At 40.5% G+C, this 21,919-nt stretch overlaps 1 protein-coding gene across 8 annotated transcripts in view; it reads left to right on the plus strand.

The window, feature by feature from the left end:
- Positions 1 to 10,865: 10,865 nt before the first annotated feature.
- The window catches only part of DOCK7 (dedicator of cytokinesis 7), a 200,771-nt gene continuing 189,717 nt past the window's right edge, over positions 10,866 to 21,919 (plus strand). For 4 of the 8 annotated variants that reach the window (XM_045547869.1, XM_045547863.1, XM_045547866.1 and 1 more), the window contains exon 1: positions 10,902 to 11,043. In XM_045547869.1, coding sequence (XP_045403825.1) covers positions 11,006 to 11,043 — 38 coding nt within the window. In that variant the 5' untranslated portion in view covers positions 10,902 to 11,005. Of the gene's footprint in view, positions 11,044 to 21,919 lie in introns of all 8 variants that reach the window. The other 4 variants (XM_045547864.1, XM_045547865.1, XM_045547862.1 and 1 more) reach the window with 3 other exon arrangements.

Below are 21,919 nucleotides of genomic sequence, written 5' to 3' on the forward strand. Positions count from 1 at the left end.
ATATAGAGACCTGAGTTTTGTACCTGTTTCTGCCACTTCCTGGATAGTTTTAGTTGAAGTCATTTCAGTTCACTTGAATTGAACCAGATAAGCTCTCAGATTCCTTCTAGATCTACAATTTATAAATATACAATATAGGGGTAGTAAAAGTATGCAAACTTACAGAGCTGACAAACCTTAAAGGACTGGCTAGGTAATTCTTGTATTAAAAAAATACTTTGAGGACAGGTGCAGTGACTCCTGGCTGTAATCACAGCACTTTGGGAGGCCAAGGCAGGAGGGTCTTTTGAAGCCAGGAGTTTTGAGACCAGCCTGGGCAACATAGTGAGACCTCATCTCTACAAAACATTTTTTTACATTAGCCAAGTGTGGCGGGACACACCTGTAGTCTCAGCTGCTTGGGAGGCTGAGGTGGGAGAATTGCTTGAACCCAGGAGTTTGAGGCTGCAGTGAGCTAAGCTGTGATCGTGCCATTTTGCACTCTAGCCTGGGCAACAGAGTGTGTCTCAATCTCCAAAAAAAAACAAAAACAAAACAAAACAAAAAGAACACTTTGAAAACAATGCCAAATTAAATATAAATGAACTTTTATAGCAATAATTAAGTTCTTTCTACTTATAGCTTTTAAAACTATTTTTGTAGAATCAATTATTTTTATAAAATCTTTAAAAATTGTTATAATCTGTTTGGAAAGTAGAGAATGTGAATTAAGTGATATTGGGTAATTTATTAGAGCCAGATGCAAGGACAAAAGCAGAGTTAGAATTTGATTCAGAATTGACAGAATAGCCGACCTTTTGTAAAACAGTCGTGTGATATCATAGAGCTAAGTCAGTAAAGAAAGCAGTGAACTAAAACAAACTGCAAATAGATTAAAACAGCAAATACTAAAGCAAAGGGGCAAGATGCCATCCTATTTTAGAATCACACGATTATTGGCAGCATTAATTTTCCCTACCTTTTCCCTACCTTTAAGCAAGGTTATACCTAAGTCGTCCCCAAACAGGCAAATTATGCTATTCTTTAAAATACTTGGAAAAAGAATATCCTACAATTCTTTTTCAAACTTGTCCCAGTCATATGATACTGATAACTGAATTTTTATTTATCTTAGTTATCATCTAGTTTCATCACCTTTATTTTATAGCTGAGGAAAGAGAGGCCCAGAGAGTTTGTGATTTGCTCAAAGTTGCATAGCAAGATTGTAGCAGAGCCATAACTAAAAACCCACTTTTTCTGATTTCCAGTTCCCTCTCCAGCTGTATCAAGAGGGATTATGACTTTCAGCACCTTCCCTATTTGACTCTCCATGTCTTTTGGTAAGTTTTCAATATGGTCCCTGGTTTCCTATCCAAGGCTTTATCTCTTAGTTCATAGACTGAACCAGTTCCAGCAATGGCCCCATAGATCCAAGATTCTCATCCTTTCCTGGTCGTGGTAGGCAGAGTTCTAAGATGGTCTCCGAGATTCCTGTCCCTGGTGTATATGCCCTGGTAAGCCTTCCACTTTGATATGGGCAGAACTTATGGATATGGTGAAATAGTTGATCCCTCGATAGGTTACATTACACATTAAAGGGGATGGTCACCTTTGGTAATGCAGTGATAGAAAATTAATATACTAGCCTCACATCATTATATTTAGTGAGATAATGAAATGCTATATGAGTGTAGCTCCCTCAATTTCTCTCTCCACCTCTAAAATGCTGTGTGGTTTCCCATCCACTTCTTCCATCCCGAGTTAGTGGATGAAAGGTATCTCTTTCTCTTCAATGTTATCGAAAGTGTCTCTCTTGTATTTTCACTTTTTCTCTCTCCTCTAAGTCCTTCCTTATAATCTACAAACATGTATAGAGTCTCCCACCCGATAAAACCTTTCCATGGCTCCAACTCTCTTGAACTTGGTGCTTCTTTCCTTTCTCTGTGTTCAGATCTGCTTGCCCCCGATCTGCCCTAGGGTGCCTAAAGAACACTGGGCTCATCTCTGCCCAGATCCATAATCAATAATGCCCAGCAGATCTCGGTTCCTAGCCCAGTGAAATAAAATAAGAACAGCAAAATAGGGAACCATTGACATTGGTTCCAACCTGGCCCTTGACCCAACATTTCCTTTACTTGCTTTATTGCCTTAACCCCTGGCTGCTTAGGCCTTCTAGTCTGGTTGGTTATATGACAGATTCACTCTCTGAGCTTTCAACTCTCCTTCTCTAATAAGTAGGTTGTCTTCTCTCTTCTGACATTATACTCATTTGGGGGCCTTTTTTTCCAACTTAGAAAGAATGATGTAATGAACCCTCATATTCCCATTACCCAGCTTCAACAATTATCAACAGAAGCCCATACTGGATTATTTTTAAAGCAAATGCCAGACCTTATGTCATTTTATTGATAAATAAACTGTCTCACAAATGTCTTTTATTTTATAGTTGGTTTGTTTTCTTTGGATTCAAAACACTACACACATTGTATTTGGGTTGATATGTGTGATGGTTAATTTTATATGTCAACTCACTTGATCACTGGGTGTCCAGATATTTGTTCAAACTTTACTCTGGGTGTTTCTTTCTTTCTTTTCTTTTTTTGAAATAGTGTCTGCCTCTGTTGCCTGGGCTAGAGTGCAGTGGCATCATCATAGCTGACTGCAACCTCGAACTCCTGGGCTCAAGTGACCCTCCTGCCTCAGCCTCCCAAGTAGCTGAGATTTACAGTGCTCCACCACACCTAATACTGTGGGTGTTTCTGTGATGGTGTTCAATGTTTAAATTGATTGATTGAGTAGAGCAAATTGTCCTCTCTAATGTAAGTGGGCCTCATTCAATCAGTCGTAGGCTTCAGTAGAACAAAATGGTAGACCTTCCCCTGAATAAGAGAGAATTCTTGACTGCCCTCAAGCTGGGACATCGGTTTTTTCCTGCCTTTGGACTCAAACTGAAACATCGGCTTTTTCTGGGTCTCAAGCCTCTGGCCTTCAGACTGGAATTACACCATCAGCTCTCCTGGTTCTCAGGCCTCCTGATTTGTCCTAGAACTACACAACCACTTCTCCTGGGTCTCCAGCTTACAGACTGCAGATCTTGGGACTTGTTAGCCTCCATAATCCCCCAAGCCAATTTCTTAGAATAAATCTGTCTCTCTTGTGCTACACATGAGTATCTATATACATATATACACACACATACATATATATATACATACATACACACACATGCTGTTGGTTTTCCTTCTCTGAAAAACCTTGATTAATATAGTATATCTCTTTATTTTATTCTATTTTTAACAGCTTTATTGAGATATAATTCATATACCATACAACTCACCCATTTAATGCACAATTCATAGTTTTTAGTGTATTCAAAGTTGTAAAACCAACACAATTAACTTTTGAACATTTTCATCACTCCAAAAACGAAACCCTATACCCTTTAGTAGTCACTTCCCATTCCCCCCTCCTCTCAGCTTCTTAGAACCACTAATCTACTTTCTGTTTCTGCAGATCTGTCTATTCTACACATTTCATATAAATGAAATCATACATTGTTTTCTTTTGTGACTGGTTTATTTCACTGAGCATAATGTTTTCAAGGTCCATCCATATTGCAGCATGTTTCAGTACTTTATTTTTATTTCTGAATAATATCCCATTGTATGGCTATACCACATTTATTTATCAATTCATCAATTGATGGACATTTGGGTTGTTTCTAATTTTTGGTTAGTGTGAATAATACTTTTATGAATATTCATGTATAAGTTTTTGTATAGACATATGTCTTCATTTCTCTTGGGTATATAACTAGGAGTAGAATTATTGGGTTGTATGGTAAATCTTTGTCTAACCTTTTGAGGAACTGCCAGACTGTTTTCCAAAGTAGCTGTACCATTTTACATTCTTCCACCAGTAGTATCTGAGGGTTCTAATTTTTGTACATCCTTATTGACTCCTATTAAAATCTGTCCTTTTGATTCTAGTCATCCTAGTGGCTGTGAAGTAGTATCTCACTATAGTTTTAAACTGTATTTCCCTGATGGCTACTGACGTTGATCATCTTCTCATATGTATCTTGGCTGTGTATCTTCCTTGGAGAAATCTATTCAAATTGTTTGCCCAGTGAACAACTGGGTTATTTTTTTTATTATTAAATTGTGAGAGTTCTTTATATATTCTAGATAAAAGTATCTTATCAGGTAAATGATTTACAAAACTTTCTCCCGTTCTGTGGGTTGTCTTTTTACTTTCTTGATGGTATCCTTTGAAACATTAAGAGCTTTAAATTTTGATAATGCTCAATTTACCTTTTGTTGCTTACACACTTATTCTATTTATAATCTTTTTTATTTCTTGCCACTTATTTCTTGAAGGAATCAGGTCATTAAGTCATGTAGAATTTCTCATATTCTGAATTTTGCTGATTACCACCCGAGGGTGTTGTTTAACATGTTCTTCCATGCTCTTCCTGTATTTTCCATGAACTGGTAATTAGCTCTAGAGGCCTGACCAGATTCAGTCTCAAATTTCTGCCAGGAATATTTCGTAGGTGGTACTGTATACATCCTATACATTTGCTATAGATGTGCCATCCTGTATTTCTCTTCTTTGCCTCACATGATAAGGCACATAGTAACTGGCTCACTCTTGGTATATGTGTGTATGTATGTGTGTGATATTAAGATTGATCAGTGGGTTCTGGTTTCATCAGCCTGATCCAACCATTTAAAGTTTCCCAATAGGCTCTCATCTAATGGTTTAGCAGCTGTAATCTTTGGATCAATGCTGTCCAACCGAACTTTCTATGATGATGGAAATGCTCTATCTGTATACTGTCCAATTGGTAGCCCTAGCCACCTATGAGTGTTGAATAATACTTCAAATATGCCTAATACAAATGAAAACTCAATTTTAAGTTTTATTTCATGAATGTAAGTGGCTACATGTGTCTAGTGGCTACTCTATTGGACTGTACAGGTTTAGCTTCATTTTTTCATCAGTTTGCATTTCTTAGCTGGAATTCTTGTAAAAGAATTTTACCTCAGCCTGAACAACACAGTGTAATATGTTTTGTCTTTATAAGAAAAAATAGAAAAAAAATTTTAGCCAGGTGTGGTGGCACATACCTGAAGTCCCAGCTACTTGGGAGGCTGAGGCAAGAAGACTGCTTGAGCCCAGGAGTTCGGGGCTGCAGTGAGCTATGATACAGGCACTGTGCTCTAGCCTGGGCAAGAGAGTGAGACCTTGTCTCAAAATAAATAAAAAAAAACAAAAAAGGATTTTTCCTCATCAAATATGATTACCTTGAAATATAGCTGTAATATTATGAAATATGTATTTGGTTTTCATCCTGTTTCTTGGGATAAAACTCCCCAAATCCTTGGAATCACCAAAGTAATAAATGTCTTTTTGTATGTTCATGAGATGAGTGGTAGCTGGCAGCCCCTAGGTAACTTCAGGATGGGGCTGGTCACCAGAAAGAGGAAGGCAGGATTAGAGGGTTGGGACTTTTCAGCCCCATCATCCAACCTCCTGGGAGGTGAGAGGGACTGAAGGTTAAAGTGATTACCAACAGTAAATGATTTAATCAATCATGCCTATATAATGAAGTCTCTTTAAAAACCCAAAAGGACAGTTTTCAGGGAGCTTCCAGAAAGCTAAACATGTGAAGGTTCCTGGAAGATGGTGTGCCTGAAGGCATGGAAGCTTTATACCCCTTCCCACGGGCTTTGCCTATGCATCTTTTCAACTGTATCCTTTGCAATATCCTCTATAATAAATTGGTAAATATAAGGGTTTCCCCTAGTTCTGCTCTAGGAAATTATTCAAATCCAAGGAGCGGGTTAGGGGAACCCCAATTTAGTAATTCAGTCAGAAGCACAGGTAAAACAACCTAGGGCTTGTGACTGGCATGGGAAGAGGGAGGCAGTCTTGTGGGGCTGAGCCCTCAACCTGTGGGATCTGATGGTTATCTCCAGGTAGATAGTGTCAGAATTGAATTGGAGGACATCTAGCTGATGTGACTACAGAACTGACTGCTTGCTTGATGTGTCTGGGGGAAAAACCCTACACATCTGGTGTCAGAAGCATGTGAGAGTAAAGGAGAAACTGAGTGGTTTTTTTTTTTCCTACTCATATAATAGCTCACTCAGGAAAGACATTATGGGCCCATTTTTTAAGTGGGAACCAAGCCTGCTTTGTGGGCTATTTTGGCTGAGGTGGCCTGGCCTTTGGCTCTTCCCAGCTCTGTAAACCAGAAGAACTATGAGGTGCAAACATGTTCCATTCTGGCAGGATCACCATTGCAGTCTCTGCATCACTTTCTGTAGGGATCTGTAATAGATACTATTGGTGCCCCATACTTCATCCCCACAGCTCCTTTCTGATTTTAGCTGCAGCTGTGGTGGACGATCCTCATGCACATGGAGGGCTGCCCACCTGAAGCACCTACCATAGCTTAGATTTTTGCAGCATGGAGTGCGGGGGCAGTTAATGTCCCAAGGATAAGCCTTCAATCAAAGGGTCCTGAAGTCATTAGCTCAATACCCAGCCTCAAAGGGAAAATCCTGAGGTGCATTCTATACCTCAGGCAGGTTGCAGGCAGGACTGAGCCTCAGTTGCTCACAATGGTAACACCTCAACAACACACGATTTACTGGCTTTCCCTACCCTCTTCTACTCTTTTCATTCACTTATTCCAGCTTCTTAGTATCACTTCTGTAATAAACTACCTGAATCCAAGTCCTTGTCTCAAGTGCTGCTTTTGGGGAAATGTAAATTAAGGCAGGATCTGAAAATACTTTAGTTCATGGCATTTATTTACTCAACATTTACTGAGTGATTATAATGGATCAGACATGAATTAGATACTGGAAATACAATGGTGAACAAGAGAGCAAGTCTAATAGGGTACACAGATTAAAAGGCAATAATCAGATAGTGTACTGAGTATTATAACAGATTAAACATGGGTGCTATGAATTGTGAAGTATGGCCAGCTTTAGGATCCCTGAATTGCCCCTTGCCAAAATTACATTTGCTACATTTTAAGAGAGAGAGTGAAGGAAAGGACAAGGCCAGGCAAAAGCATCCCTAGCTTAGATTTAGTACTCAACTCCTGGGCTTTAGTTTGGGGTTGGGGTAAACCCACGTATCATGCCCTAGTCCTCCCTTTGTCTGGGCCACACTCATTTGGCCTTGCTAGAGGCTTCTAGGGAAAGGAGCTCCATGCTGTTCTTATTGTATAAAACCAGTAGTGCTTCATAAAAGCCCAACTGCTCCCTCTGCCCCTCAAAATCCCAACAGAGACCATGCATTCTACCTGCAAAGCCAGAACTCTATCCTTCATGACATAAAAACTCCACTCCTTTCTACTGTGCTGTTAGAACCTTGCCCATGCTCTTCCATAATCCTCCTTAGTGCTATATTAAAGGGGGAAACCTGAGTTTGATATCAGTTAAAATGTGAGACTCATATGACTTTCCCCCCCATTTTTCTTTTTTTTTCCTGTCTTATTCCTAAGTTTTCTGCTTGAGACTTTAGTACACTTGTATGTCTAATGAGAAAACTGTTCTGAGGCTTTATTACCTATTGTAAGCCCCAAACTCATTGTTTTGGGGCTACTCTGCCAAATTGTTCCTGGACCTGGGTAAGTAGTTTCTTCTCATCAGCGGGGAACTTGGGTCCTGAATCCAATCAGTCAGTGGTTGGGCCTCTGATGCTCCCAGAGTTCCAGCCAGCCTTTCTGCAAGGTTATAACAAGGTTAAACGTGGGGCTATACTCTACCCAATTTTTACCACCTCATATCAAATAAACATTTTGGTGAAAAGCTGGTCTTCACCCAATGCTAAGAACTGATGCTATTGAGAACTTATATGTACTCAAATAGCTTCCTAAATTTTTTCTGTCTCAGCATGCAACATACTGTTTACTTACTTATCTCTTCAACCAGACTATAAACTCATTGAAGACAGAAATAATGTCTCATTTACTATTGTATCTCCAGGATCTAGTATCGTGGGTATTTAATGAATATTAATTGACTAAATAAAGTCCTGTATCAGGTAAGACTCTTTGAACTGCTCAGAAAACTCAACCCAAACTAGACAAAAAAAAAAAAAAATCCAAAACATTATTAGTTTATGTAACTGCAAAATTCAAGGTTCAAGTCATGTTACAAGGGGTTCATCTTTTCCAAATTTTTGCCCTCTTCTCTGCTGTGCTTGACTTCACTCTCACATAGGCTTTCTTCAGATAGAGTCCCCTAGTTATAGCAAATGCAATTTCTAATTCTGCGTGGGTCTAATTGTCTTGGCTTAATTCATGTGTTTGTCCCCAAATGAGTCACAGAACCCAGGGGAATGCGCTGCTCTGCTTGGCCAGGCCTAGGTCAAATGCTCACCCTTTAAATGGGGGATTGGGAGGTATAAGCTCCAAAGAATTACAGTGGATTGAGACCTGTGTGTGTGTGTGTGTGTGTGTGTGTGTGTGTAGGGGGTGGTGTGGGGAACATGGATGTTAGTCGACTAACACAATTCTACTTTCACTGCCATTGCTGAGTTCCATTTATTTCCCTGAGGTTGGACCCCTGTGGGGCAGGGATGCCAGGTCACACTGGACTTGGTCTGTGACTGCCAGCCCTTCCCTAGCGGTGGGGGCCACCCCTTCTGCTTGGAGTGTTCCCAAGAGTCTGAATACCCTGCCTACAGCTTGGTCCTGCTTGGCCTCTTGCTGTTCTAAACGTTTCCAGTGAGCTGCACAGTGCATGCAATGTCCTTTCAGACACTTTGGCAACTAGTGAGTCATATACACAAAGAACTATTCAAAGCAAAATGTGGTCAGTTCTCTAACAGAGTAGTGAAAAGATGTTTGGAGAGCAGAGATAAAGGCATACAACATCTGGCAGGGAGTATGAGAGCAGACAACCGATTCAGGGACTATCAAGAACCCAGGACAAGCTTAAGTATAGGATGAATAATGATAATTAACAATAGCTAATACATATAGTACTTACCATGAGTAAGTTCTAAGAAGTTTTTATGAATTAAGTCTATAAATCTTCACAATACCTTTTCAAGTAGATACAGTTATTTCCCCCATTTTAAAGATGAGGTTAAGTAACTTGTTCAAGGTCACATAGTAAGGAAATGGCAAAACACCATGGGTTCCTATCATGGAGGGTCTTAAAGGCCAGGTACAGTGGCAGCCTAGACTTATAGTTCTTTGATAGCCATTTTCATTTTTCCCAATGGACTCAAACATTCTGAGTGCAGGACAGTGCCTAGTTCACCTTTGTATTTTTTAGAATACCCAGGTGGGCTCTACACTTAGGTAGTAGTTAAATATACGTCCTCTCCTAACAGACTACCTTTTCCCCCTAAACAAGTATTTAAAAGCAGTGTGTTACTGGAGGGTACGGTGGTGCGAGCCTGTAGTCCCAGCTACTCTGGAGGCTGAGGCAGGAGGATCAGGATCGCTTCAGCCCAGGAGTTCTCCGCTGTAGTGTGCGATGACAGGGCCTGTGCATAGCCATTGCACTCCAGCCTGGGCGACACAGGGAGAACTTGTCTATACAAAATAAATAAATAAATAAAAGCAGTGTGTTACTGGAATGAGCACTGTAACACAAATACGCTAAGCCTTTCACAGATGTTACAGTAGTAGACAGGAAGTTACGGATCTGACTAATGGAGGCTTTCACCTCTGACTCAGTGTGTGACTCTGGGCAAGTGACCTTAAGGCTCCAAGATACAATTTTCCAATGGTAAAAGAGAGGAAAATAGGTATACAACATATTCCACAAGGTCACACTGAGAATATAACAAAAACAATAAATAAATACACATATTAAATTCTTGCAATACTTAAGAGGAAAGGTACTACAAGAAACCAAAATATTCTTCTTAATTTTCCATAACTTCAGTAATCAGCAAATATGTATTAGAAGCCAAACAGTCTAAATACTATGGGATTACAACAGAATAAGACATGATCTCTGCTAGTTTCTATTTTATAGGATATTTTGGGCAGTGGCTTCAGTGATAAACAGAGATTATTTAACAGAACATCAAAATGGCGAAGCACATTAGTGCTCACCTGGATATAGATATATATAAATATATAAAATGATCCAAAGGGGGCAAGTAATGGACTCCTGAAGAGTATTATTAATACAAAAGCAAAGGGCTGGGCTCTTAGTTTGAACCTCACTGGAAGAGTTTACCATCTGTGCGACCTGGGGCCAGTCACTTAGCTTCTCTGAGCCAATTTCCTTCTCTCTAAAATGGAATAACAACCTACTTCAAAGTGTTATTGTGATTATTAAGATCATGCGTGTAAAACTTTAATCCAGTGCCTGGCTAAGCACCACAAGTCAACTATTACTACTATTGTTACCTCTGCAAGATAAAAGTCTTTTTGGCTGTTTTTCTGTTAAAAAAAAAAAAAAAAGAAAAAAATTGTTTCTCTCGTCAGGCCGCATTCACGAGGTCGAAGCAGTAAAGAAGGCGCTTTAAACTGCTCGGAGTGCGCGCTGCAGGAACACGAACCCACTCATCCTTGGCGGCAAAGCCCGTCTTCCATTTCCTTCTCTTCCTTTTCGGGAAAGCCAAGCTCCCCCCACGCATTTGGTTATCTTATTTTCTTGCCTCGCCAGGTCGCCGGCCTCTCTCTGGCTTCTCGCCGCGACCTTTCGGTCGTGCAGGCCCCGCGGCAACGAGGCGGCCAGGGCTGGCGTCCGGGTCCCTCCACGCTCCCTTCTTGCCCTCGGCTCCAGCCGGCCGCGGCCGCCTTCTGAAGCCGGGGCTCCCGCCGGGATTGACGCACTGGGGGAGGAGCGGTTTCTCGGTGCGCGCCTCTAAGGAGCATTACGGCAGGGCTCGTTCCCGGCTCCGGCCGCCAGCCCCAGCCTCCCAGGTCCGGAGCCGGGACTGGCGGAGGCCGCGAGGGAGGGAGCGCTAGCGAGGAGGCACGCGCCCGCCGGTCCGCGCCCAGCCCGCCGCCTCCGCCGCCTCAGCAGCCATGGCCGAGCGCCGCGCCTTCGCCCAGAAGATCAGCAGGTAAATCTCGGGCGCGGGGCGCGCCGCCGCAGCCAGAGGGAGAGCCGGAGAGTCCTCCCGGGCCAGGCCTAGGAGGCGGGTGGGTGTGGCGAGGCGGGCGCCGGGATCCTGCGGCCTGGCCCGCGGCTGGGAGAGGGGCGGCGGGGGTTCGCGGTTGCTGCGGGCGCCTCGCGCCGCCCTCCTTCCCTGGCCTTCAGCCCCCGCCGGCGGCTGAGCCTTCGCCGGGAGCGCAGGGGGCCGAGGACGCCAGCGCGCCCGCCTCCGCCGACTCCTCGGTGGCCTGGGCCTGGAGTTTCGCGGCGGTTTGTGGAAGGGCGGGTGGAGGACCTCGTCGGCCGGTTCCCAAATTCTTTGTGTCCCCACCCCCGGGCTGGCTGGGGGCCGCCGCCGCGTTTCGCCCCCTTCGTTCTCTCCGCCCACCCTCTGTTTGCCCCCGGGAGGGTGCGGGGTCCGCCCTCCTCTCCACCCCAACAAAAGGAGCGGCGCGCGGGGGGCTCCGGGCGGGTGGGAGGCCTCCCCTCCTTCCCGCCTCTCACCCTGCCTGAGGGATCTGACAGGAACCCTCTTTGCACGCTGGGGCCCAGTTCAAAGTGGGCTTGTGCACCCAGGATTTAAAACGGATGGCCAAAATGAAAAGTTGAGAGCTGTGGTCTGCACCTTCTGAGTGCAGCTGCCGAGCCCTTGACGAATTGTAGGCTGAAGCTTAATCTTTGCTGATCTTAGTGAATGTAACTGTGCGGCTGTGTTTCTCGCAACACCAGAGGAAGATGGATGATAGTGTTTATACATTGGCCCTTTCGCTCATATTTTAGGGGTCTGAAAGTAAGCAAGTGATCAAGGTTGAGGTTTCCGATCCTTTTACCTACTTGTGGTGGTTGGTTGCCACCTTTCTCCCTCTGACCCTCCAAATAAAAATTGAATTACAGTGGAGGATTCTAATATTTGTGGAATTTCTTTGTGCGATATACTTATGTATAAGAGTAGACATTTTTGGTTTTAATACAACCATATTTCTGTGAATTATGATGTCCCAGAAAGGAAACATTCAAATGAATTACTTTTTTTTGACAGTTGCATTTCTGTGGCTCTGAATCTTTTTAGTTTGCTGACATTCTTAAAGATTTGTGAACTTCCCTTTAAAAAGGTCCTTTCTTAACTGTCGACTTCCATAGTGTTGCTCTCTTCCATGGTGTTACTCTCTTTTATCAAGGAGATGTTAGACAAACATCTCCTTCCTAAAAGCTCTCTGCTTTTTTTTTTTTTTGTAGCTTTAAAACACTTATTTCGTTTTCTCCTTCAGAGACAAAATAGTAAGTGCTTAAGAGAATGGGCTCTCCTGTCACTCCGATATAGGTTCAGATTCTGACCGTTGTTTTATAGCTTGGAACATTGTCCAAGTTGTTGGGCCTAGGTTTATTTAGTTTCCTCATCTGGAAAATAGGGATAATAATAGTACTCAGCCTATAGGGTTGTTGTGGACATTAGATGGCATAATTTGTGTAATACACTTAGCATAGTGCATGGCCTATATAGCTGTCATTGAACACTTGTAATAGTTGGTATATGGATTTGTGATAGGAATTTATTTTTTTTTTTGTAAAATAACTGGGTCTTATTTCTGATGGCAGCAATCTTCTAAAAAATGATGTTATTTGACATGCATTCTTAGTATTAATTTTCTTTTTAATAGAATCAAAAATTTATCTCTAAAGTCATTGTGCTGATCAAATAAGAACACATTAGAGAGTTAGCTAAGAAATGTAAACATGGTTCTCTATTAATGGAGTTTGCCATCAGATGGGACAGGATGTAACCACTAGAAAAAAAGATAATCAGTTGTGCTCAATAACACAAAGTACAAACAAGGATAGCCTTGTAAAGTTATAAAATTAAGTAAGGCAATGGGAATGAAGAGACATGCACTGATTGGAAAGACACTTAGGAGATAGACATGGTAGTGATCAGTGATTGACTGGGCATGAAAGGAGAGGAAGACTGAGGAGTCTGGCATGACATCCAGGTTTCTAACTTGGGCAACCAGGTAGATGATGGTGGCAGTCACTGGGGTAAGGGTGTACAGAAGGAGGAAGGGGTTTGAGAGTGGGAGATGAAGTGGGATGGAGATGATGATTCAGTTTTGGACATGTTGATTTTGAGGTGCTCATGAATCATTCAGAGAAAAATATCTATTAGGTTTTTGGTGTAGGTTTAAGATGCCGAAGAGGGATTGGGCTGGAGATCTGTTATAAATTTGAGAGTCATCAGCAAGTACATTGTATTTGATGCCAGGGGAGTTGATGAGACTGTCTAGAAAAAATGTGCAAACTTAAGTTGGAGAGAAAGCCAAGGACAGAACTGCTGTAAGTAATGAATTACCTGTTTATTTTGAATGAAAGGTACTTTCCCCCTTTTTAGCAAATATGATCAAATAATACTTCTGAATAAATTCTCGTTCTGCTTCTTGTTTTTCTAGTAGCGGAAGTATAACATATATTCTGGAGGAGAACTTCCTGGCTTTGATACCCCAGCACTGCCCTCACTGAGTAAACTTGGGCAAGTTACTTGACCCCATTTCTGCCTTATTTTCCCTATCTATAAAATGAGCATATTATTAGGACTTACCTCATAGGGTTATGGTGAAGATTAAATGGATTAAATAAATGGACACTTCTTAAGTGCTTAGAACAGTGCTTTGTATGTTATAGTGCCCAGTATCAACTATTATTTTTTTAATAAGGACAAGGTCTCTGTTGCCCAGGCTGGAGTGCAGTCGTATCATCATAGCTCACTGTAGCCTCAAATTCCTGGGCTCAATTTGTCCTCCCACCTCAGCCTCCCAAGTAGCTAGGATTATAGGCTTGCCCCACCACACCACGCTAGTTTTTTAATTTTTAAAATTTTTTAATTAATTATTTGGAGACAAGAGTCTCACACTGTTGCCCTGACTGGAGTGCAATGGCATCATCATACCTCACTGCAACCCCAAACTGCTGGGCTCAAGCGATCCTCCTGCCCCAGCCCCCTGAGTAGCTGGGACTACAGGCACGCATCACCCACTACACCTGGCTAATTTTTCTTTTCTTGTAAAGATGGGGTCTTGCTCTTGCTCAGGCTGCTCTTGAACTCCTGAGCTCAAATAATTCTCCTGCCTTGGCCTCCCAGAGTGCTAGGATTACAGGCATGAGCTACTGCTCCTAGCCTTTTTTTTTTTTTTTTTTTTTGGTAGAGAAGGAGTCTTGCTGTATTGCCCAGGCTGGTCTCGAACTCCTGGGCTCAAGTGATGGTCCCACCTCAGCCTCCCAAAGTGCTGGGATTACTGGCGTGAGCCACTGTGCCTGGCCTCAACTATTTTTTTAGTTATAATATTTATGATGTGGCTTAGGACCATTTGTTGGAAATGCTAATCGTTTCCTGTGCATATATAAAATTTGTTGCTCTGTGAAAGCCTATTGCTGTTTGAAATCTTATTTCTTTTTAAAGCTTCAAGATTGTTCAGAAACTTTTACTTTAAAAAGAATTATAATGATCTCTTTTCTGGCTCAGTTTTTTTTGGCCCTTTGCATTTAGTGCTGTTATTTTTTGAGGCTGTGGTTTGGTGATTTCTGAGGGCCCTTTATTCTTGTATCACTGATTATACCACTTACTTCAGCTAATCATTGCAAAACAGCATGTATATTTTGTCCTATTTTGTCTATATCTAATAACTATCCTCTTTACTTGTCTGCCTCCCTGCTTTTTTTTTTTTTTTTTTTTTGAGGCAGTGTCTCCCCGTGTTGTCTGGGCTAGAGTGCAGGGTCATCATCATAGCTTACTGCAACCTCAAACCTTTGGGCTTAAGCGATCCTCCTGCCTCAGCCTCCTGACTAGCTCTGACTACAGGTTTGCGCCACCATACTCAGCTTCTTTTCTTTCTTTCTTTTTTTTGCAGAGATGGAGGTCTTACTATGTTTTACAGGCTGGTCTCAAATGCCTGGCTTCAAGCGATCCCCCAGCCTCTGCCTCCCAGAATGCTAGGATTACAGGCATGAGTCACTGTGCTTGGCTTGCCTCCCCTGCTTTTTGAGGACAAGGCCCATGCATTTATAGAATGTTGACTGTTTATAGATTAATGGTCTAGGATTTTATTTGGATTACCTTGTCCTGTCACTTGATACTCAACATTGGTGATGAGCATTTGTGTACACTTAAAGCACTATTTACTATATTCTTATAGCCCAGAGAGACAGAAGAACATAGTGAATAATATAGGGGCCAGGCATGGTAGCTCACACCTATAATCCTAGCACTTTGAGAAGCTGAGGTAGGAAGATCGCTTGAGCCCAGGAGTTTGAGACCAGCCCAGGTAACATAACAAGACCCCATTTCTACAAAAAATTAAAAAAATTAGCTGGATGTGGTGGCATGCACCCATAGTCTCAGCTAATTGGGAGGCTGAGGCAGGAGGATTGCTTGAGTTCAGGAATTTGAGGTTGCAGTGAGCTATGATGATGCCACTGCATTCTAGCCAGGGCAACAGAATGAGACCCTATCTGGAAAAAAAAAGAAAAAAAGAATATAGGCTCTGGGATCAGACTGCACAGGTTGAAATTCTGCGTACATCACATAGTAGCTGTGTAATTCTGAGCAGTTGATCTAACCTTTCTGTCTTGGTTTCCTCATCAGAAAAATGGAGGTAGCAGCCTCAGTAAAGTTAATATGAGGATGAAATGACCTAATACATGTGAAATAGTTAGAACTGTGCCTGGAACATAAATATTCAAAAAACGTTAGTTACTGCTATTATTATTCCTATATTATTTACTTTTTATTATTATTACCATTTTCCAGATGAGGAATTGAGGTCTAGAAAGAGTGATATTATTTGCCTAAATTGGGATTCAAATCCTTGTCCTCTGATTTCAAATCTAATATTCTTTTTATTTGGCTATATTTTCTTTCTGCAAAGTATTTTCTGTGGCAATTCCAGGTTTCCTAACGGAGCCACTGTTAGCATCCCAAAAGTTGTGTTTGCTTTCTTGGTCTTTCCTTTGTTAATTGGGTATCACTTTGCTGTCTAAGATGCATAATTTAATTAAGGGTTTCCATTAGATCTTTATTTCTGAAGAAAATCTTACATGAGTAGGATTTCCTGGATATAGGCTTATTTAACACTTCAGTTGTTTCTAGTCTTGTATCTGTTAGTAATTTGGCCAGATATGCCCAATTTTTTAATATGCAGGATCTACTTTGTTCAATTCATAGTTCCATATATTATCAACTACTTCAGTGCTATCTTTTTCATTTCTTTGGACACATATACTTCCTTGGTCTTTTGTTGTACTCATCTCACTAATTCTTCTTCTTCTTTTTTTAAAATAGAGACAGGGTCTTGCTCTGTTACCCAAGCTGGAATTCCTGGGCTCAAGGGATCCTCCCACCTCAGCCTTCCAAGTAGCTGGGATTCGAGCCACCACACCCAGCTAATTTTCTTGTATTGTTTTGTAGAGATGGGGTATCACTATTTTCCCGGCTGGTCTTGAACTCCTGGCCTCAAGTGGTCCTCCCACCTCAGCCTCCCAAAGTGCTGGGATTGCAGGTGTGAGCCACCATACCCAGTCCTCATCTCACTAATTCTTTTTATTTTATTCTGTTTTTTTATTTCAGCATATTACAGGGGTACAAATGTTTAGGTTACATATATTGCCTTTGCCCCATCTGAGTCAGAGCTTCAAGCATGTCCATCCCCCAGACGGTGCACACCATACCCATTAGGTGTGAATATACTCATCCCCTCCTCCTGCATCCCACCTGCCCGACACCCACTGGATGTTACTATTATATGTGTACATAAATGTTGATCAGTTAATACGAATTTGATGGTGAGTACATGTGGTGCTTGTTTTTCCATTCTTGTGATACTTCACTTCTCACTAATTCTTAATGCAGAATATCTAACCTACTTCTTGCTCCTGAGTTGCAGAGTAGTATTAGTGGGAGACTAGAATAGTTCAGACTTGACCTTTATGTCTATCTTCTCATTTGATATTAAGGTTTGAGAGAGGTTTACTCTAAATCATTTCTCTTATTTAACATTTTTGTTTCCCTATCTCATCTATTACTGAAAAGTTTGAGACTAGCATGAGTCTTCTTTTTTGTTGTTGCTCTATGTTTTGTTTTGTTTTTTTGTGGAGACAAGGTCTCTGTCACCCAGGCCGAAGTATAGTGCCATGGCATGATCACAGCTCACTGCAACCTTGAACTCTTGGGTCAAGCAGTCCTCCTGCCTTGGCCTCCCAAAGTGCTGGGAATACAGGCATGAGTCACTGTGCCCGACCAATTCCTTCATTTTAAATTTAGCATACTACTGTCTCAGTATGTTTTTAACCATCCTTCCCTTGAGCCTGAAAGGTCTCTTGTCCCTAAAGTTTACCCATTTTATTATACTTCGAAATCCATACCTTGCCACTGCCCTCAGAACCTTGATCCTATAATTTTTTCTTTTCTTTCTAACATCTTCAGTGTATTCCTTTTTATAGACCTTCCCCTTAAACTGTAAGACTTATTTTGCCTTTCTCATCATAAAACAAAGAAGAGTTGAGTCTTCTGGCGTTTCTAGCTGCCAACCAATCATTCCTTTTTCTTCTCTTGTCCCATTTCTCCCATGTATGTGATATAGTCATGACTACTTCCTGCTTGTTCTCCTCATCATTAATCCTTGGGCTGTATGGATGTGCTTCCCTTATGTATACTTGAATTATAGAACTCTTGAGGGTTAAGAACCTTTGACTTTTTTTTTTCCCCTTATCACTGATTTCATGAGCTACCTTCTAAAAAATTTCTCATGTTCCCCCCCCCCCCTTTCCTATCTTTATACTGCTTTTCAGAGCTCATTTTTGGCAGGTCTAGGACTTGACTTTTTATCTCTAGTGCTTAGCACAGAGTCTTGTGGTTACTGGGCACCTGAGAAGCGTTTGAATGAATGCCACCTTGCCACCATGGAGCATCTTTCATTACTTCACAACAGAGTCATAGCTGATTTGGTTTTTCCCTCCTCTAATTCAAATGTTTTGCACATTAAGTCTCCCTGCCAGCTTTCATGGTGACATTCTTTTGTTCAGTAATGTTTAGTGGCTTCTTATAGTGTCAGATTCAAACTCTTTCTTGTATTTTTAAGGTTACTTACAATGTGGTCCTCCTCTCATTGACTTCTCTAGTTTACATGTTTTTCTCCAGTCAGTCTGGTGTTTTCACTGGACCCCCACAAATGCTATCCTCATTTCCATCTCTGTAATTGTTCTGCTGTTTTTTGCTTTGTGATATATCCTTCTTCTTCTTTTCTAAATCTTGCCCATTCTTCAGACTACTCCAATCCACTATCCTGACTTTTTGGAAAACCATTTCCTTGCTTTTCTTTAATCTTAACATCTATGAATGCATTCCTAAGGAATATAGTTTTTTCTGTTTTTAAAGTTATTTGGATGGAATCATGTTGTATATTTGTTTGCTTTTCTGTCTTATTTTGCATACAATTTTATTTGTGAGATTCCTTTATATTATTGTGAGTAATTGAAGTTCATTCCTTTTCATTGCTTTAAAGTGTTTCCTTGTATAAACATACTACGATTTATCCATTCTATAGTAAACGAACATTTGGATTGTTCCCACTTTTTGACTGTTAGAAACAATATTCCTATGAACATTTCCTGTACATATATTCTGATATACATATGCATAAGTTTCTCTAGCATATACTGAGGTGTGGAATATTTTAACTGCTCTTAGCCCTTTGAATTTCCAGGTAGATTTTTAGAATCTACCAAAAACAAGAACAAAACAAAAAACCGCAAAACCCTCTTTGAATTTGATTGGTATAGCATTGGATCTATACATCAATTTGGGTATAGCCTTACAAATGATAGCCTTACAATACTGAGTTTCCAGTCCATGACCATGGTGTCTCTCTCCATTTATTTAGGTATTCTTCATATTGTACAATGAAATTTTATAATTTTTTCTGTAAGGTTCTTACATATCTTTTGTTGGATTTATTTCTAGGTATATAACAATGTTATATCTAACTATACCTTGCTAAATTCTTGTTCATTCTAAAAATGTATCTGGGTATTCCTTTGTATTTTCTATGTAGACAACCATATGATCTAAGAATCATGGTTTTTTGTTTCTTCCTTTCCAGTCCTTATAACTGATTTATTTATTTTTTGTATTGCTCTGAAGACTATTATCTTGCATTACTGTGCAAATTATTACTATTTCTATTCAACATTGCATTAATATTGAACATCTTTGTTTTATTTATGATCTCAAAGGGAAAATATTTTGTTTTTCAGTATTAAGCCTAATGATTACTGAGGGTTATCTGCAGATATTCTTTTAGTCTGGATTCGCTAGAAAACAGAGCATGAGATATGAGTTAAGAATTGATGCTTTATTTGGGGAGCACAATTCCTGGGCATCAGGACTGAGGGAAAAGGAAAATGAGGCAGAGAAAGATGGGAAACAAAATAAGGTGATATCTTATCTCTCTGGCCCCTGCTTCACAAAGAACTGGAGAGAGATTGTTTGGTAGGTATGCTTGCTTGGCCACACAGGATATCTCTGGGTGGAGGAATAGTTCCTCAGATGAGCGGGAGTCTGGAAAAAGAGGGAATTTATCTGCCTGCTTTTTCCTGCATTCCAATCAATTCAATCTCTTTAGTTCAATTCTCTCCCCTTTACTTTATCATTGCATCATTTGGATCCCTTTGGCAACCACTCTGGGTGTCTCACTACTTTTTCCAGTGGCTTTTTACATAGGTGATTGTTTTCGTTGTTAAGTGACAAAAAGCCAAAACTGATTAATTTGCACACACACAAAAGTGTTGACTCTTGTAACTGAGTACATCAGGTCCAGGAATACAGATGATGTCAGCAGGCCTCTTATCTTCATGTCTTGGATAGGTTTTTCACAAAATGGTTACAATGTGATTTGACAGCCCCAGGCTCAAATTCTACCAGTTTGGCTCTGCCAGAAAAGATCCAAGGATTCATTTATTTGTATGGCTTCAGTCACATGTCCTTCCTTGAAAAAATTACCATGTTTAGGGACATGGGAGAGTCTAGCCAGTCCTGGATCACATGCCTTTCTCTATAGCTTGGGGGAGAGATGTGATGGTGTTAGCCCCACTGAAATTTCAAGGAATAAGTTCCTTACCAAAAAGAAGGAGTTTTTAACCTAAAGAAGGAGAATAAGAGTGCTGGTCACACCAAAACAACTGATGTCTTTAAAATAGTCATTTTAGGTTGTTCCACATTGCTATGATTATATAAATATATGGCAGTATAGCCAGCTATCCTACCTGCAATTTAAATGAAACTGGTGAAATAGGAAGAAAACCAGTATAACTTGATGCTAGCTAGCTGTGGCTTCTCTGTCCCTTAACTTTTTCAGATTTAGCTCAGACCTTAGTGCCCACTCATAGCCCTCCCAAGGATGTTTTCTTGGTTTTTATTTTTGTTTTTTGGCTTTCTTATCCTTTCTGTACTCTTGCATCATCACGAGCTGTTCTTGGTTCGCCCTGTGACACCAAAAAGCTGAACTAACTCCTTCAGTCATATCAACCATTTAATGATTTTCATAATCTTTGCCTAAGATACAGTGATTGTGGTTTGGGGTCTCAAGGTGCAAAACTTTTTTAGTAACTCCACTGCAGCTCTCCTCTTTTTCCTGTCATCATCCTTCTTTCTCTAATAAACTGTTTTTCCTCCCCTTATCTTCACAGAGCAGTTCCAATCATAGCCAGATTCTTTAAAAAAAAAGGATATTGAGGTACTTTACATACCATAAAACTCATTCATTTTCAGTGTGCAATTAAATGATTTTTAGCATATTTGTTGTTATGAAACCGTCAGCCACAATTCACAATTTCCATCATCCCAAAAAATCCCTTGTGCCAGTTTACAGTCATTCCTTATTTTTCACCCCAAGCGCCAGGCAACCACTAATCTACTTTCCGTCTGTCTGTGTCTCTATATTATTGCCTTTTCTGAACATTTCACATAAATGGAGTTATACAATATTTGGCTTTTTGTGTCTGGCTTCTTCAGTTAGCATGTATTTTCATCCGTATTTTAGCATATATCAGTATGTCACTCCTTTTTATGGCTGAATAATATTCTGTTGTATGTAGCACATTTTGTTTATCCACTCATCAATTGATGGACATTTAGATTGTTTCTACCTTTTGACTATTGTGAATAGTGCCAATACGAACCTTCACATACAAGCTTTTGTTTGAATGCTTGGTTTCAATTCTTGGTTCCACATATCTAGGAGTGGAATTGCTGGGTCATATAGTAATTTTATATTTAGCTTTTTGAAGAACTACCAAGCTATTCCACAGTGACCACCATTTTACATTCCCACCAGCAGTGTATGAGGGTTCTAATTTCTCCACATCCTTGCTAATAGTTGTTATTGTCATTTTTTTGATTATAGACATTCTAGTGAGTGTGAGTGAGTTGGTATTTCATACTGGTTTTGATTTGCATTTGCCTAATGACTAGTGATATTTTTCATGTGCTTATTAGCCATTCACGTATTTGCTTTGGTGAAATATCTAAATCTTTCGCTCATTTTTAAATGGGATAATTTATCTTGTTTTTGAGTTGTAGGAGTTCTTTATATGTTCTGGATGTAAGTCCTTTATTAGATGTATGATTTACAAATATTTTCTTTCTGGCCTTTCTTTTCATTTTCTTAGTAGTGATGATGCACAAAGTTTTTTAGTTTTGCTGAAGTCTAGTTCATCGATATTTTTCTTTTATGCATCATGATTTTGGTGTTGTAGCTAAGATTCTTTACCTAGTCCAGGGTCATGAAGATTTTCTAAAAATTTTA

This window comes from Lemur catta, chromosome 3 (assembly GCF_020740605.2).
Source record: "Lemur catta isolate mLemCat1 chromosome 3, mLemCat1.pri, whole genome shotgun sequence".
Taxonomy (NCBI): domain Eukaryota; kingdom Metazoa; phylum Chordata; class Mammalia; order Primates; family Lemuridae; genus Lemur; species Lemur catta.